This window comes from Cylas formicarius, unplaced genomic scaffold (genome assembly GCF_029955315.1).
Source record: "Cylas formicarius isolate icCylForm1 unplaced genomic scaffold, icCylForm1.1 PGA_scaffold_6__28_contigs__length_40554024, whole genome shotgun sequence".
Lineage (NCBI taxonomy): Eukaryota > Metazoa > Arthropoda > Insecta > Coleoptera > Brentidae > Cylas > Cylas formicarius.
The window spans coordinates 35,403,165-35,420,641 of record NW_026844347.1 but is presented as its reverse complement, the minus strand read 5'-3'; the positions used below and the strand labels follow the sequence as shown (position 1 = coordinate 35,420,641).

Here is a 17,477-nt window from a genome sequence, read left to right as displayed (position 1 = left end):
ATCTCCTGGGTAATCCCAAGGGTAAACTAGATACCCTTCAAAAGTAGGGAATTTATGAAATATGTTGTAACGATATGTAGGGCAAACCAAAAGATCAATTAATGTTAGATTTAAGGAACATTTAGCTCATTTAAAATTGGCTAGATTAGAAAAATCAAAAATAATAGTAGAAAATTAGATGCCTACGAAAGCTTAGAAATTGTTAAGAGAGGGAATAAGGCACTGAACAAGGACAGAGGTCCAATCCCATACGCGCTGATTGGTTGCGTGAACAGTGCGTAATTCCCCCTCCGACTTCCCGATGTGTATATATATATATATATATATATATATATATATATATATATATATATATATATATATATATATATATATATATATATATATATATATATATATATATATATATACATATATATATATATATATTAAGTTTAGTTTTAATCTTCTCCTGAAGATGCCAACATGCCAACGTCAGCAAGTTCGATTCATAAACCAACGCAGGAGGAATCCAGAAGATTTTTATATTGTAAATGACATTTTTTTCATTGAATGTTCACTTTTGATTAAGTACTTAGTTGATTGATTCCGTCCATCAGCGAAGAGAATGAGAAGAGAATGTTCTTGAGAAAATTATCGTATACCACGGAGACAATGATGACCAGTTTGGGTGTAGTTGTCCAATATTTTACAAAATATTTTGGAAGGCCCATTTAAAGAACAGAAAATGTGGAAAAAAGTCATTTTATTATCTTGTTTGGAACTTTTTAAATATTTTAATTCATTTTTTATAAATAAACTTAACATTTCCATAGTATTTATCTTTTATAGGCTTGGGTGGATTTAAAAATAAATACGAAAACCAAGCTAGTAGGAAACAAGAACTTTTCGCACGACACAGGGAATGGGCTTCTATTATCCCGATTATAGATAAAATTATAGATATATCACCAGTTGCTATTACTGATAAAAATATATTTTAGGTGAAAATATTTTTCAAAATTAAGCAAAATATTCTCCCAAATAATAAGTTTTTTTTTGATCCTATCTAAAATTTACATTTGAAAAGGAAAAAGTGTGATATTTTTTTCTTTAAAATAACAATGTTCGGTTAATAAAATTCTACCGGTTTTCAACAGAATAACATTCAAGAATAGGAATCGCGCACTGCCAATAGAAACACGCCCACTTTCTCTCTTGGGTTTTCTCTTCTATCGCGATCTAGAATGAGGGCGTAGGATGGTAAACAAAATTGACAATATAATTATGGTTCAGTGGATATTGAAACTTTTGTTAAAGAAATGTTTTTTTTTTAAGTATTTGAGTTTCGAAGAATTTATATTAGTAGAACATTTGATGGAGAAAGGGTTTGTTTATGTCATATCTGCGCTTATTCAACGGACGGACGGAGCTTAGACGGTAGACATGCCCAGAAAAATGTTATGAGTGAAGGGGGGAGCCCTTATGATAAAATTTTGCTACCGATGGAATTTTTAGTTTTAATAAATTTTCACCTAGTTACGGAAATCCCCTCGCTCATTATTTTGAAAATAATTTAAATTTTATAGAGTCATCCGTTTTTGCTCGTAGGAACGCGAATTTACGTAAAAGTTGATCCGAGGTGGAAGGGCAAAATCAAAGGGCTGTGCGGTAATTACAACGATAACGACGCGGACGACTTTCAAACGCCCTCCGGCGGTCCGCCCGAGGCGTCGGTCAACGCGTTCGGAGACGCCTGGCGACTGCAGTCCTACTGCCCGGACGCTGTCGACGTGGGTGACACCTGCCTCGACAGACCCGACCGAAAAATTTGGGCTTTGAAGAAATGCAACGTGATGAAGGGTCCTTTGTTCGCCCCGTGTCACTCCGAGGTACCTCTGGATGCTTATTTCGACCGGTGCGTGTTCGACGCATGCGCGTGCGATCAGGGCGGCGACTGCGAGTGCCTGTGCACCGCATTGGCCGCGTACGCGCAAGAGTGCAACAACAGAGGCGCTCCCGTAAAATGGAGATCCCAAAACTTGTGTCCTCTCGAGTGCGACGAGGGTTGCTCCAAGTACAGCCCGTGCGTGTCTACGTGTCCGCTCGAAACCTGCGACAATCTCCTCACCAACCCGAAGCTAAGCAAGGCGTGCGCGGAAGACGCTTGCATCGAGGGCTGCAGCCCGAAATCATGTCCCCCGGACCACGTCTACCTGAACTCTTCCTACGCAGACTGCGTGCCGAGAAACGTGTGCAAACCGGTTTGTCTGGAACTCGACGACAACGTGACGTATTTCGAAGGCGATCTCATGGAGGAGGACGACTGTCACAGCTGTTACTGCTCTCGGGGCGAGAAGATCTGCAAAGGACAACCTTGTTCGACGACGGAACCGCCGGTCTTCACGACTCACCAGGAAGAGGAATCTCTGAGGTGTAACCCGGGCTGGACCAAGTGGATCAACCAAGACAAGAGCAAGAGACAGCCCAAGTTGAGCGACATCGAGCCCGTACCGTCCGAAACTTTGCTTAACAACGTGAAAGAGTCCAGTAGGTGTAGAGGCGAGGAGATGGCCGCCATCGAATGCAGGACGGTTCGTACTCACATCCCGGCCAAAGAGACTGGGCTTGATGTCGAGTGTAGCCTCGAGAAGGGGCTGGTTTGCGAGTCCGCCGACGAGAAGAAACCTTGTCCCGATTTCGAGATTAGGGTGTTGTGTCAATGCGACGGTCCGGCCACCACTCCGACGTACGCAGAGTGCGATATAACTAGACCCAACCAAGAACACCCGACCGATTGCCACAAGTTCCTCCAGTGTCGTCCGTCGCTCACCGGCTTCGAGCTGGTGGAGAAGACGTGCGGCGACGATATGATGTATAATCCGGAGAGCATGATATGCGACTGGCCCGCCTCAGTGACGAAAATTAAACCCTCCTGCGTGGCTCTGCCCCCCGCCTGCCCGCCCGGTATGATCGAAGACAGCTGTGCGATAGCGTGCGACAGGCTGTGTCTGCACTATCTCGGTGTGGTGAGGCTCAAGGGGAAATGCAGAGAGGGCGTGAAGTGCGAGAAGGGCTGCGTAGCAGCCAATAAAAGGCTCGCGTGTCCGCCGGATCACTTCTGGGCGGACGCGAACACGTGCGTTTCTAAACACGACTGCCTGTGCTCGACCAAAACCGGCGACAAGGTCAAACCCGGCGAGACGGTCTACGAAGACGAGTGCGCGGAATGCCAGTGCGTGTCGAACTTCTATACGTGTCACGACACGTGCAAGGCCGCGTTAGTCACCGAACCGATCGTGGAAAAGCAAACAGTCGGCGGAGTCGGGTCGGTACGGGAAACCACGCCCTATTTCGTCGCGCCGTCGGTGACCCCGCCTCCACGATGCGACGAAGATAACTATATGAATCTCATACAGGGCGATCAGCCGTTGCCTGACGACGCGTTTCGAGCTAGCAGCGTGTTGAGTTCGGCGTTCGCGCCGAGCCACGCCCGTCTCGACAGTCAAGTGACCGGCAGTTCCGGCGGGAGCTGGTCGCCTCAATACGCCAACGAGGAGCAATACCTGGAAATCGATTTCGGACGTCAAGAACCCGTTTACGGGGTAGTTATAAGGGGCAGCCCGTTGTACGACGAGTACGTGACGAGTTACCGGGTGGCGTATAGTCCCGACGGCGACGAGTTCTACTACGTGCTCAACGAGGGTACTCCTCCGAGACCCCAGGTGTTCAGGGGGTCGATAGACGCGACGTCGCCCGTGAAACAAGTGTTCGGGGTACCGTTCGAGGCGCGCAAAATCCGAATCAATCCGCAGACCTGGAACAACGGCATCTCTTTGAGGTTGGAAGTGATTGGGTGCGGAGAAGCGCGGACGACGACCCCCACCTACGAGTTCACCACCGCGGGTGTGCCCGTGGCGGCGTTGTGCGACGACGAAATGGGCATGCGCAACCGGTCTATAGTCGATCAGCAGATATCCGTCAGCTCGGAACTGTCGCCGACGCGAGGCAAGAAGAACGCGAGGTTAAACAGCCCTTGGGGGTGGCAACCGTTGACCAATTCACCCACCGAGTGGCTAGAGGTGGACTTTTTGGAACCGCGCGAGGTGACCGGCGTTGTGACGAGGGGCGGGGACGCAGGTTGGGTAACCGCTTACGCCGTCAAGTATTCGCAGAACGGCAAGGAGTGGAATCCGATCGTGGAGGAAACGGTCCAGAAGGAGAAGGTGTTTTTGGGCAACTTCGACTCGAACTCGCCGCAGGTCAACAATTTCGTCCTGCCCATTAGTGCGAGGTACGTTATACTCCAGCTATCTTTCATATTTGTAATTGTGCGTAAAATAGTGAACGTTATCAACTGTCATATTACGTCACACGCAGTGGGCACAGACAGACGTGACATAAGCCGCATTAAAATTACCGTTAGGGTCTTGAAAAGTTTAACGTGATCTCGAGAGTTAACAAGCACAGATTGTTAGCGGTTGTGTGATGTCATTTATATTATGGCCCACCATGAACAGTAATTAGATCATTAAAAATCTTTTAAAAGCCATAAAAGGCACAACCTGGAAGTGAAAGGAATGCCAAATAACAGGTGGAATAGTTATACAGGGTTATTATATATGAGAAAAAAGTTAAAAGAAGTCAAGCAAATTTTCGTCACCTACGAAGAAGGGAACTTCCAAAATCTGTTACAAACTCAGAGCGCTAAAGATGATTTAGGCATATCTTATTCGTCAATTCAACATATAATAAACAAACATAATATGCATAATTACAAAATAATTACGTTACAATATCTTCTTCCCTTATATCTTGGTTAGAATACAAGATGATCGAGATTTTTTGCAAAGAATTATTTCGACCGACGAGTCAAAATTTTCACGGAAGGGTTTTTCTAACAGGGAAATTTTAATTCGCTTTAATTATAAATTGTTCATTTATGTGCCAATAAAAAATATGGGCTGTTACATTTGAAATTCCAACATAACATGGATTTTTGTATCTTGCCAATTGAGCCTTTTTGTATGAACGGCACGCGATAAGTTAATTCTCGTATTACATTATCACAAAGCAATTTTTGTTTTGCTTTGTTGCAAAATTTCTTAAAAAGTTTTTTTTTTCTCTAAAAATGTAATAATATACAGAGTGTTCCGTTTAAAAAACGAAAGTTGATATACGTTACGGGTTTATCTGGCAGCACTGCATGGCCAAAATTATTTTACATAGGTAGCTCATATTCGCTTACATCAGTAGCCAACTTTGTAAGTTTTTACCGTAAGTCATTCTCTATAAATGTCTAATTGGAGACTCATCGTGAATAATCCTGATAGAATGATAAAAATCTCTGATCAACATTTTACTAAAAACTCTAAAGGTGGGTCCAGAGTTCTCCATTATTTTGCCGTATTTTTGTAGATACATCAAAATAATTCCTCTAAAATGGCACAAAGCGATTCAAATGAGACTCGAACTACACGGCTGTTTCAAGCCCTACCCTCTACTCGAAATACCATCTACGACTACTGAAGCGCTGTTGCCGTGTAACCATTGTCCGGGTATAGACGCTCCCCAAATGGAACTGGACGCATGCAGGTAGATTTTCTTTGGTTTCCTTTGGCCCTGCTCTCCTCTCTCATTTCTCCCCTCCGCAGGTGCGTGGCAGACTTCTGGTGGGACGGACGCAAGTGCGTCAACCGCACCCAATGTCCTTGTATGGTCGGCCATATCCCTTATGACGTCGGTAGCGCGTTCGAAATGGAAGACTGCTCCGAATGCATCTGCAAGCTGGGTGGTAACCCCCACTGCGTGCCCAAGCAGTGCGACAAGTGCAGAGAAGGTAAACTCTGTTTTAATGCGTTCATCGTTTGACGCCACGGTACGCTCTTAGGACTACGAAGCACAGTGACTACGACCTGCGCGTGCACCTGCCAGCCGTGTCCGGAAGGCACGACGCTGTGCCCTACCAGTAACATATGCATCAACTCTACCTTGTGGTGTAACGGTATCCAGGACTGCCCCGACGACGAGCTTAACTGCGCGACTACCGTGGAGATCGAGCCGATCACCACCAAGAAACCGAAGACTTGCGAGATCGTCAAGTGTCAACCGGGATACAAAAAAGTGGCGAGGAAACCATCGAAGAGTCAACGTTTCCACTCGTATCTGTCCCCGATGATCTCCGGTCAGCAGGGCTTCACGAAAAGTAGATATAAAGGCGCTTACACTAAGACCAGCTACGGTGGTGTTAAGAGCGGGATCAAAGGCGGCGTGAAGGGCGGGACCAAGGGCGGCGTAAAGGGAGGGAATTATAAAAACAACCAGTTGGCGAGACCGACGACTAACGCGATCGTCGTCGAGGAAGAAGTTTGTCCGGAGTACAGATGCGTCAGCCACAAGCCTCCGCCCAAATTCGAGCACACCACCGGCGAATGTCCTCCCACCATATGTCAGGCGAATTTCATTCCTGTATTCGACGAGGAGATAAATTTTAAGGCGAAAAGTTGTCCGAGGTATGTCGAGATGACGGTTTTCTATTTTTTAAAAATTGTAACTTGCCTGTGCGGTAAAGTAGTTCTTTTGCGAGGACCTTTAAGAAAAAAGAGTTTTCCGTATCATAACCTAAAGATTTATTTTCTTATTATATACTTGTGGATTCGGCAAAAAGTTTACATTTTACATAGAAATACATTAGCTTCAAGGTTATCTTTTCACACTGGATTGGCTAGAAAAAAATCACTCATTATTTTCTGCAGTGCAGACATTTGAGCCTCCAACTAATCTTTCCTCTCCTGCAATATAACTTATATAACTCACGTTGGTACTTGAGAGACATTTTGTCGGACGTCACCTCCTTGGGAAAAAGTGTTTTCCCAAGGAGGTTGTGTTGAAAATCACAAATCACAAATGCTTTTATTTTCTCCCACCAAAATAAGGATGCATGAGTCATAGTGGTAGATATTCGGGACTTCTCTATTATCCGTTCCCTGGAGACGATGTTGAGATAACCAACTTACAGAATACTAGCTAACTAAAGAAATGAGGTGCTGAGTGGCGAAACTTAGCTCTTGGTTAGTTGGGGAACTGCAATTTCGTTTGTGATATCATCTCCAGGCTAATGGCGAAATTTTGTTGGTTAGAACATGTACTGCCATCTGTCGATGCGTTGCAAAACTTTAGTTAGTTCTGGTAGAAGTTGTAGATACTCTCACTACATAGACAGACAACATAGAGGAGCGTGTGACAAAGCGGCCCACTTAAGTCTTTTATTATTTTTTGTGACTTTTAACCATCAAGTCGATTTATTTTTGATTAATTTTAACTAAATTTACCTAAATTTAGTAACTATTTTTCTATCAATTAAAAAATTTGTTATTGGTATTTATAAGATTTTCGAAAGCTTTAGGCTAAATCCAAAAAATAACACTTTCAATAAATTAATTATGATTCGGTTATAATAATATGAAACAGCTTTTTTTCGAATTTTTAAGCGGTCCATTTTACCCCTGGCATTACGCATTGAGTCAGGGGGGCCCCACCCTCCCCTTTATTACATTTCGTCGTCAACCATTGGCTTAATTGTTTTTTCTTTGCTGAATATAGTTGCGAGTTTCCGTGTAGGCTATAAATAGGGATACATAGAGGGTATGAAAAAAAAGTACGTCAATCCGCTAATATATTTTATGTCTTTTTCCATTTGACTTTTTTTTTAATTCATATTCATGGAATTTTCAAGTTCTATCTTTGTGTTGTATCCTTGTTTTTTTCTATTGTTAAAATCGGAATAGAATATACTTTTTTGAGATACCCTATATACACTTTGCAGTTATTCCTGTTATCCGCCGCCCCAGCCGGATGCCGTCTGCAACATTACCGGCCGCACTTTCAGCACGTTCGACCGCACGGAATACAAGTACGACATATGTAATCACGTGATCGGGCGTGATCTCGAAAACGACGAATGGGACGTCTCGCTGAAGAAGAACTGCAGCGCGACTTGCTCGAGGGACCTAGTGATCCGGCACCAGGACCACGTGTTCATCATAAGACCGGATCTGTCGATAGAATATGACAACTACGAGTACTCGGTGGAACAGATGAAGACCATAGGGTTCCAGGATCGAGGTTTCGGCTTGGCCAGACTGGGGAACACTATACTGTTCACGTCTAATCGGTACGGTTTCTGGGTCATTTGGAATGACTTGGGCAACGTCAAGTTCGGCGTGGTGCACAAGTTGGAAGACAAGGTGGACGGTTTGTGCGGTTATTTCAACGACAAACCGGAAGACGACAAGAGGAAACCGGACGGAACACCGGCAAGAACCACCGCGGAGTTTGGTGATAGTTGGATGCTGTCGCCTGACCAACCGGCTTGGTGTGAGGCCAAGGCGTGTCCATTGCACGTTCAGAATCAAGCGTGGGATATGTGCAACAGGGTTAAGTGAGTTATCCCAGTCAATTTTATTATCAATCTTTATCTTATCTTCTCAATCAGTTTCAGCACATAAATAAAAACGCAACCGCGCTAATGTAAAAATTGTGATATAAAAACCACTCATATCTTTATCGGTAATAGAATCGAAGGGATAACAGTGGTTCCGGTTACTATCTGTTCTATCTATCTATATCCCTGGCTCTGCAACTAGAACGGCTCATAGTTTTCACTATTCAATTCACCATACAAATTGAAGAACTAATAGTTTCATTTCTAAAACTACACCAACCTAAGCTAAGACTAGACTAGTCAACCAACACTGCCCGATTGACTTTTTTGGGTCCTTCGACATTTTCTTGAATCAAGTTTGTGGTAATTCCAGGAAAAAAGACCATTATTCACGAAGTTTCGACTTTTTTTGTACTTTTTCATAACTGCGTTGGGAATATTATTATTGTTTTCTAGTTATGTCTCTGACATGATTCACTTGTTACTGATCATAATTTTTTATTTTAATTTATGTTTTGCTATAAAGTTTACGTATTATTCTTAATTATTGTCTTGTGTTTTCGTTGTTAGTCGAAAGTTTAATAGACATTGTAATAGAGTTTCGTTTGTTAATAAATGAATGAATTAAATGCGCAGTCCGCAAGTGGAAGGGCGTGCCCAAAATCTTTAAAAAAGAATTAAAAAGCAAGTTTTGGTTAATTTGACATTAGTTAATTAATTAATAACATTATTTGAAACTTCTACGTTTCTGCAATTTGACAATTTGACACTGTTGTGATATCACTACATCATAATTGCATCGAGCCAAGGACAAATGCAATTTTTTAGCAACATGATTAGTTATGGGCGGGGATATAAGTGGTTATAGGCCAAGGTCATTCTTGTTTCACAAACCATACAACCTAAAACTGATGAACTGAATGTAATTTAATTATTTTAATTACTGTCAAAATGTCAAAACGCGTTTCTAGAGAACAGCCGCTGTCGGCTTGCGCCAAGGCCGTCGATATCGAAGCTTTCGTGTCGAGGTGTTTGGAAAGCACCTGCGGTTGCTTGGAAAGGGCCTCGGCGAACCATACTGCCGAAGAGGAATGCAGGTGTGACGCTATGCAGTCTTTCGTGGTGGATTGCTTATCCGCCGATTCCAGTATCGACTTGTCAGATTGGAGGATGCAGCAGGACTGCCGTAAGTATTTTTTTCTGTTTTTAATTCAGCCAAAAATGTAACAATTTTGTCTGGAATTTCTTCAGCAGCTAATTAATTCCATAATTAAAATACAATAATAAGAAAAGATATCAAAACAACAAGATGGCTCTCTAACACATAAAAGAATCCAAGCTCACAAATTTCAGCATCATTATATGCAAACGAGACCAACATTCTGAGAGTAGTTCAAATGCAACAAGGCGGTAAGAAGGGAGTAGTTCTCCATAGAATGTGCTTGGAATTCACGCATAAACTATAAAGTTTCTCAAAGAAACTTTATAGTTCCACAAGAAATAGTGTTTAATAGAACGTATTTTCACATATAACAAACACATAACTTCCAGCTGATAGTCGTGTTGCCAATAGTTGCTAAGGTAATAAAATCTTCTAGCCTTAAACGCAGAAACATAAAAATATTTCTAATGTAAAAACGTTTACTCATATAAGCCTTAATATATTGTTCTTACGTTCTTGAAATTTAAGTAAAATGGTCTTTTTCTTTTATTTGGCAACAATGCAAATATATATAAATTATATCTTATTACAGACTTATTATATACAGTGCCGCTCAGGCATCCAAACCTTAATCCCTTTATTCATAAAGAGTTTCTCTTTCTCTCTCTCTCACTGCTGCTCGGAAGAGTTTAGTGGTAGCGGGTTGTGAAGCCACGAGTTTCTGGACCCTTTCTTCCCAGCATCTTACTCTGCAGATGCAGATGTCTGTATATAGGTTGTATCCATGTTTATTGCACATGGTGTGACCCAATTTTCGTGCGAGTTTCTTCATTGATGCTTAGGTCAATGCGCAGGATACCACTGCGCAAAGGTGATCCGTAAACACTTAATATCGGAGTAGAGGAACCTTAGTTTCTAACGTAAAATAGTGACATGATATACTTTGTTGACTTCTACAATAAGGAGATTTGGTACTAATTTTGTAGCAAAAAGTAAATAAATATTTTAGCTGCCACGTGTGAATCTCCGTTCGTGTACCACGACTGCTACCAGAGAAAATGCGAGCCCACGTGTCAATCAATATCCGACCCTAACGTGTGTCCCAAAGTGGACAAAATGTGCTTCCCCGGATGCTACTGTCCCGCGGGATACGTGCGCAAAGACGAAACCTGCATTAAACCGTCGAGCTGCAGAGATTGCGAGTGTAACGTGCTGCCTCACTTACAATACGTCACGTACGACGAGAGTAACTTTACCGTGAGCGGGAACTGCGTCTACGTGATGTCACGTGACGTGGCGGCCGATTCTGACGGTCAGCACAAATTCCAGGTTGAGATTGTTCTCGAGATTTTTGATTTTTTGCTACATATCAATCGAATTTCTAGGTTTTGATAACGAACCACCCGTGCAAAGACAAACCCGAAAAAATGTGCGTCGGCAAAGTCACGATCCTCTATCAAGGTCACAAGGTGCACATTTTGGTCGACTACTACCGTAACAAGTTGAAGTTGATCGTTGACAGCGAGCGGATAACCGACCTGTCGGAAATATCCGATTGGGCCAGCGTTAGGGAAACGGCCACGAAACATTACAAAGTGCTCTTGATCGACGTGCAAGTAGAGGTAAATTGAAACCCAGACTGGTAGCATTAAACCAAAATAGAAAACTGTCTATTAATAACTTTAAACAATAACCGTTAAAAATAGTTGAATATATGTATATGTTTGATATCTGCTTGAACAATTTTTTGATTTTTTTTCTATTTTTTCCCAATATCATTAATCCAAAATACGCCTCTTTGAGAATCAATCTTCACTTACTCCACCGTTTTGCAATAGAATAGGTGTCTCAAAGTAGAGGGGATAAAAGTGGTTCTAGCTTAAAACTGCTGTTATAGAAAACTGTCAGTTAAACAACTTTAAATAATAACCATTAAAAATAGTTGAATATGTATATGTTTGATATCTGCTACCACAATTTTTTTATTTTTTCTCTTTGTTTTTTCCCAGTATGTCTAAAAAATAAATATATAAATAAAATATCTGGCACGCATAGCGGAGAACATTCGTTAATAATTTTAAACCGTAGTGTGGAAATAAATCTTAAATTCTCAGAAAAAGTGAAAAATTACTAGTTCGATCACTCGTTTTCTCACCATTTTGCGCAAAATAGGTTTCTCTTTGTGAAGGGGATTCAGTGATTCTAGCTTAAAATTCCTATATTATAATAAAACAATTCCAATTAATAACAAAATACAATAATCAGTAAAAATCATTTTATATGTATTTGATATCTGATTCGTCAAAATGACTTTAAGTTCAAGTGCAGAAATCTGTTAATGAGTTTCAAAATAACCAATAACAATAAATGTATTTGATATCTGCTTCTCCCTTCTGTTTATTTCAAATTTAAATTTTTCCAAAAACCCCGAAAAATTATTTTTCTCGTGCGTAGTGGTAATTGTCTAACCTTAGAGGGCTGTAATTTGGATGGTTTTTCACAAAAATTATACCAAAGACCCCCTCAAACACGTCAAATATTATTAAATATTAACTAGCTCACCTTTATTTATAACATCTCTAATCTTATTATCCAAGGGTTTTACCTTTGGCGATATCCGCGTTCAAACTATGAATATTTTGAGCATTGAGATTTTCGGTGAAGCGTTGAGGTTGAGACAACTTTCAAGTTCCTCGTAGATTTTATCACCGAACTGCGTTGTTTCTCTACTAAAAGCCAGCTAGCATTTTGTTTTGATCACAAAACCTCGAGATTTTGACAATTCGCAAACTCATTAAGAAACAAGTTGCCACTAATATTTTTTAAGAAAGAAGTTTTCGTTATAATACAGTTGCTTCTGATGAAATTATTTTTTTCCATTAATGGAGGGGCGAGAAAAAATTGGGACAGAGCCCAACGACGTCGCACGAAAAATTTTGAATTTGATAGCCGATTACGATAATAGTGTGCATGCGCTAACCCGAACATACCCGAACATTCACGACAATTCAAATTTTCCCTCTGAAAGTGGCTTAGAACCGTCACTAATACGCTATTAACAACTTTAGCCGTATTGTTAAGCGGATGTTTCGCATTTGCGCAGGTCTCCGTATACTATCCGTCGCTAGGAGTGTCGGTGAAGGCGCCCTCTCACAAATACGGCGGCAAATTGGAGGGCTTGTGTGGCGACTGCAACCGCGACCCCGACGACGACCTCAAAAAATCGAACGGCGATAAACCTAGCGACGTAAACGACTTTTCGTTGAGCTGGCTGTACGAGAACCTTCCGGGTGGCCAAACCCCGGAACAGTGCGGCAATCAACCGGAAGAAACCTGTCCGCCACTGCCGGAGGACGAAGATCCTTGTTTGCAGTTACTCGACACCAACAAGTTCGGTCAGGTAAATCGTGTTGTTTTCCACTATTATGTTTAATTTTATTCTAGTTTCCGTTTATTATAATATATAGTGTGTTGTTTTACTGACTTCATCTAATTTAATAGGTGAATCTAGACAAATCGGATAAAAATAGACTACAAACCTATTTAGGCTATTTTTCTGGTATGTGGTATAATACGACCATTTATTGCTTTGACGTTTTAAGTATTTTACAGTACCTTAGCCGCCGACCTTCGCAGGACCGTGGTAAAACCCTTCCCAACAGATGTTTATTTTACATTAATTAGGTCTTGCCTGAAATGGACCGTAACGAGTATTTATAGAAACTTGAAATTTTTATTTAAAACGTAAATGGGCCGTTTTAAATTTGATTAAGCATTGATGCTGCGTGGTATTTTCGAATAAGTAGGAACGTTTATTATAATATCAGGTGATATGTATCGTTCTTATCCTTCCAGTAAGTACATTTTTATATACCTGATTCTCCAGCTTTGACCCTGCAAGACTGTTTTCACTGGATAGTTCAAAGGGTAAAGGTAAGTAGCTCTATTTATCTTACAGGTAAGTTTGAAAATAATCATTTTTGTCTGTCGATTAACAACATTCTTCTTCTTATATTTTTGTGCCTTCGATTTGTAAACAACCACAGTGTTTGTTAAGACTAGGGGGTAGATAAAGGTACGTCATAAGAATACAAATAAATATTTATTAGAATATTACAATTAAACATTTTTTGAAGGTTCCTGTTTTTTTTAACACTTTAATATGTAGAGACCGTGGAATGAAGCAGAAACAACGCTGAATTTGAAGACGAAATGGAGATGGTAGTCGAACCTAATGACAATTTAGAAGACAAACTACCTCAGCAAATAAAGAAACGGATCCATTTGTCTTCGGATGCTAAACAAATTGTTTTGAATATTTACAATTTTATAAGAAGTTCAGAACGGAAAATAGGAGCAACAATAAAAAAAAGGAGTTTATTTTGATAAAATGGCAGTTTTTAAATTATTTTTACCATTTGTTTAACCTCTTTCACGGTTATCTGTATTTTTGGCACGATCTTATATATATATATATATATATATATATATATATATATATATATATATATATATATATATATATATATATATATATATATATATATATATATATATTCTCACGTATTGATTCACGGATGGAAAAATGTGATGACACTATATTCCGGGATATCATCCGTTCGCTCGTTGAACTCCGACTGGAATCCTGCATCCGACTGGAATCCTGCAGACGTTTCGCCAAAATCTCACTTGGCATCTTCAATGCTCGCGCTCCGAAAGTGTGTTCGAAGTGTTTTCGGAGCGCGAGCATTGAAGATGCCAAGTGAGATTTTGGCGAAACGTCTGCAGGATTCCAGTCGGATGCAGGATTCCAGTCGGAGTTCAACGAGCGAACGGATGATATCCCGGAACTTAGTGTCATCATATATATATATATATATATATATATATATATATATATATATATATATATATATATATATATATATATATATATATATATATATATATATATATATATATATATATATATATATATATATATATATATATATATATATATATATATATATATATATATATATATATATATATATATATATATATATATATATATATATATATATATATATATATATATATATATATATATATATATATATATATATATATATATATCATTTTTCACGCATTGATTCGCGGACGTTTCGCCAAGATCCCACTTGGCATCTTCAACACGAAGTGTTTTCGGAGGGCGAGCATTGACGATGCCAAGTGGGATCTTGGCGAAACGTCCGCGACTCAATGCGTGAAAAATGATATTCAACAAACGAACGGATGATATCCCGGAATATATAATAGAAAATGCAAAACTGTGATGAGGATAATCTCCCATTAATATTAAGAGCTCATACATGGTTGGTACTTTCTAGAAGTAACTAAAAACTAGTTTTTGTGTGTCAGATCCAAAAAAAATCGTTTTTTTACGCAGTTTACTCGTTACTTATTTGTTCTTGTAGGTTTTTTGTTATATTTTCTTGTCCGCCGTTTGTTCGTCTTAACATTTTCATCGAGATCTGACAATTATCTATAGTCAGTTATTGGTATTGCTGAAGAGAGCTTATTAAAAGCGAAGTTGTACGATTTGGCATCCCGGTTCCATGGCAAACGTTAGTGGCCGGCTTGTCGCTGTAATTATTTCATCCCGCTGGAAGATTCAGTAAATTATATGATGTGATTTCAATGTAGTTATAAAATATTCTTGGAAATCCTTGTAGTGTCTCCACGTGCACGACCCGTCCCTTTTCCTCGACTGGTGCGCCAAAGACACCTGCGGCAACCATCCGGAACTGTCCTGCGCGGCGATCGAAGCTTACGCGAGGGACTGCGCAGCGTCCGGCTTCTGCATCAACTGGCGCAACGAATATTGCCCGCCCAAGAACTGCGCGGCCGGTCAGAACTACGAGCCGTGCGCGAGAGCGAAGCAGGAAACTTGCGAGTCTGTGAAAAATAAGGGCGGCGTCGCTGGCAACAAGAAATCGCTCCCAGTGGAGGGGTGTTTCTGTCCGGAAGGCAAAGTGCTACTCAACGACACCTGCGTCTATCCGAAAGATTGCGAAGTATGCGACGACGAGGGGCACCATCCGGGAGACGTGTGGAAGAAAGACAAATGTACCGAGTGCCGATGCGAAGGAACCTCCTTAAAATGCGACACGCAGTATTGCCCGGGCAAGGAGACCGTATGCGAGAGAGGCTTCAACGCGGTCAAGGTCGCGACTAAGGAAGACGAGTGCTGCGATAAGTACGCCTGCGGTGAGTTTTTATGTTTGGTGTCTGCACGCGTACAGTGTTTTTCCGTATATTTTTACACCCTATTGTCATGATCACGCATAAGAGATACAAAAAAAAGTGCAAATACAAAAGTTTCATGGTTTTATTGAACTTTAAGAAGTTTCATAAAATTGTAAAATATTAAATTTTGGCATGTTGATTTTTTTTTAATGAAACGACCTGTATATTATTTTAAATTCGTTTAGGGTATTTTTTTCCGATTTTAAATACACTTTACTCAATATACTCTATACCCAATTTGCGTTATTTGCAACATTTTTTCTTACATGTCTTGTTTAAAATTTGATTAATAATAATTTCTCGTTTCAAAGAAACTTCTACAGGCTACTGTCATCAAATCATTTGAATTCCTACTGCGTCGGTTGTTGACCAAGTTCAGTCAATCTCTGAAGAAGCCAATAGTTGTCAAAACCAACCATCGACACAGGAGAAATTCAGATGATTTGTAAATAGTACTGTAAAAATTAGTATTATATGCTGATTTTTTCGGGTCTGTTATTCACTATGTATGTAACTTTACTATGCTAATAATAAAGAGAAACTTACTACGTAGGCGTGTAGGTGGTTTTGTTCGTTACAAAGTATTTTACAATGTAAAAATAACAATAACGATTTTTCATCTAAAAATGGGAATAAAATATATTTCAAAATTAATATTTACAATTTTTTCTAATAGAACATTTGAGATATCGCGATCTGATCTGTTTTTGAACTCATTTACGCTAGGAACAAAAATATCCTCCTTTAGGGTACTATGACATTTTTCATACAGCATATACCCAAAATTTCACACAATAATCTGTATTTCGCGCCATTTTCTTTCTAAAGAACGACGACTATGGAGACTATCGTTATTTTTAGGCCTCAAATTGCACTAACGAAAACAAAACTTATTAGAGCTCAAAAATACATCCTCGCCATCTTTGTTCTACTGACTACTTTGTACTACTGACAACTTAAGAACATAAAATACATTTCCAACTACCAACTTAAGATTGTTTTATTTTTTTTTTAATTAAAAGAGGACACCCAAACTAAAACTAACGAATTGACAAACTGTCAACGGTTATCTTGATCTACGCCGTAACGTCTTATTTTACAATTTTTCTTAATGTCGACTTTAAAGATGCCTGCATTATCAGCATAGACAAGGCCTTTATATATTTAGTATCTGTATTGAATTTGTAATTCTAGCGATATAAAAAAAATCTGAAACGTTTGACGAATATGTCCCGTAGTACCCGAACCAACGATGGGTCCGACCTGCGAGCCTCCGCAAAAACTTGTCTGCGGCGCAGATCAAGTCCTGAAACTGGACACGAAACCGAACGGCTGTCAGACCTTCATCTGCGAGTGCAAACCGGCGGACGAATGCGAGAAAGTAGACCTTTCCACCGGCGACCAGTTGGAGCCTGGATACGAAAAAGAACTCGACGAAAACGGTTAGCTTGTTAGTTAATCTTTGGTAACCTATAATTCTTTAGTCGGGCTGCCATCTGTAAGTGAGTGACGAAACTAAATCCGAATTCCTCAATAAGGGATCTGTAATTTTTCTGGATAGTTAGCAATCTGTAATTTTGTTATATCAAGATGGGGAGATGG

General features: G+C 40.2%; 1 protein-coding gene across 6 annotated transcripts in view; it reads left to right on the top strand.

Annotated features, from left to right (window-relative positions):
- LOC132703817 (hemocytin) overlaps positions 1–17,477 on the top strand; it is a 41,748-nt gene that overhangs the window by 16,045 nt on the left and 8,226 nt on the right. For 3 of the 6 annotated variants that reach the window (XM_060673308.1, XM_060673310.1, XM_060673307.1), the window contains 11 exons: positions 1,591–4,273; positions 5,398–5,574; positions 5,634–5,818; positions 5,870–6,491; positions 7,805–8,419; positions 9,394–9,608; positions 10,594–10,913; positions 10,970–11,206; positions 12,688–12,984; positions 15,302–15,836; positions 17,114–17,317. In XM_060673308.1, coding sequence (XP_060529291.1) covers positions 1,591–4,273; positions 5,398–5,574; positions 5,634–5,818; positions 5,870–6,491; positions 7,805–8,419; positions 9,394–9,608; positions 10,594–10,913; positions 10,970–11,206; positions 12,688–12,984; positions 15,302–15,836; positions 17,114–17,317 — 6,090 coding nt within the window. Of the gene's footprint in view, positions 1–1,590; positions 4,274–5,397; positions 5,575–5,633; positions 5,819–5,869; positions 6,492–7,804; positions 8,420–9,393; positions 9,609–10,593; positions 10,914–10,969; positions 11,207–12,687; positions 12,985–13,085; positions 14,032–15,301; positions 15,837–17,113; positions 17,318–17,477 lie in introns of those variants that run through there. The other 3 variants (XR_009619164.1, XM_060673312.1, XM_060673311.1) reach the window with 3 other exon arrangements.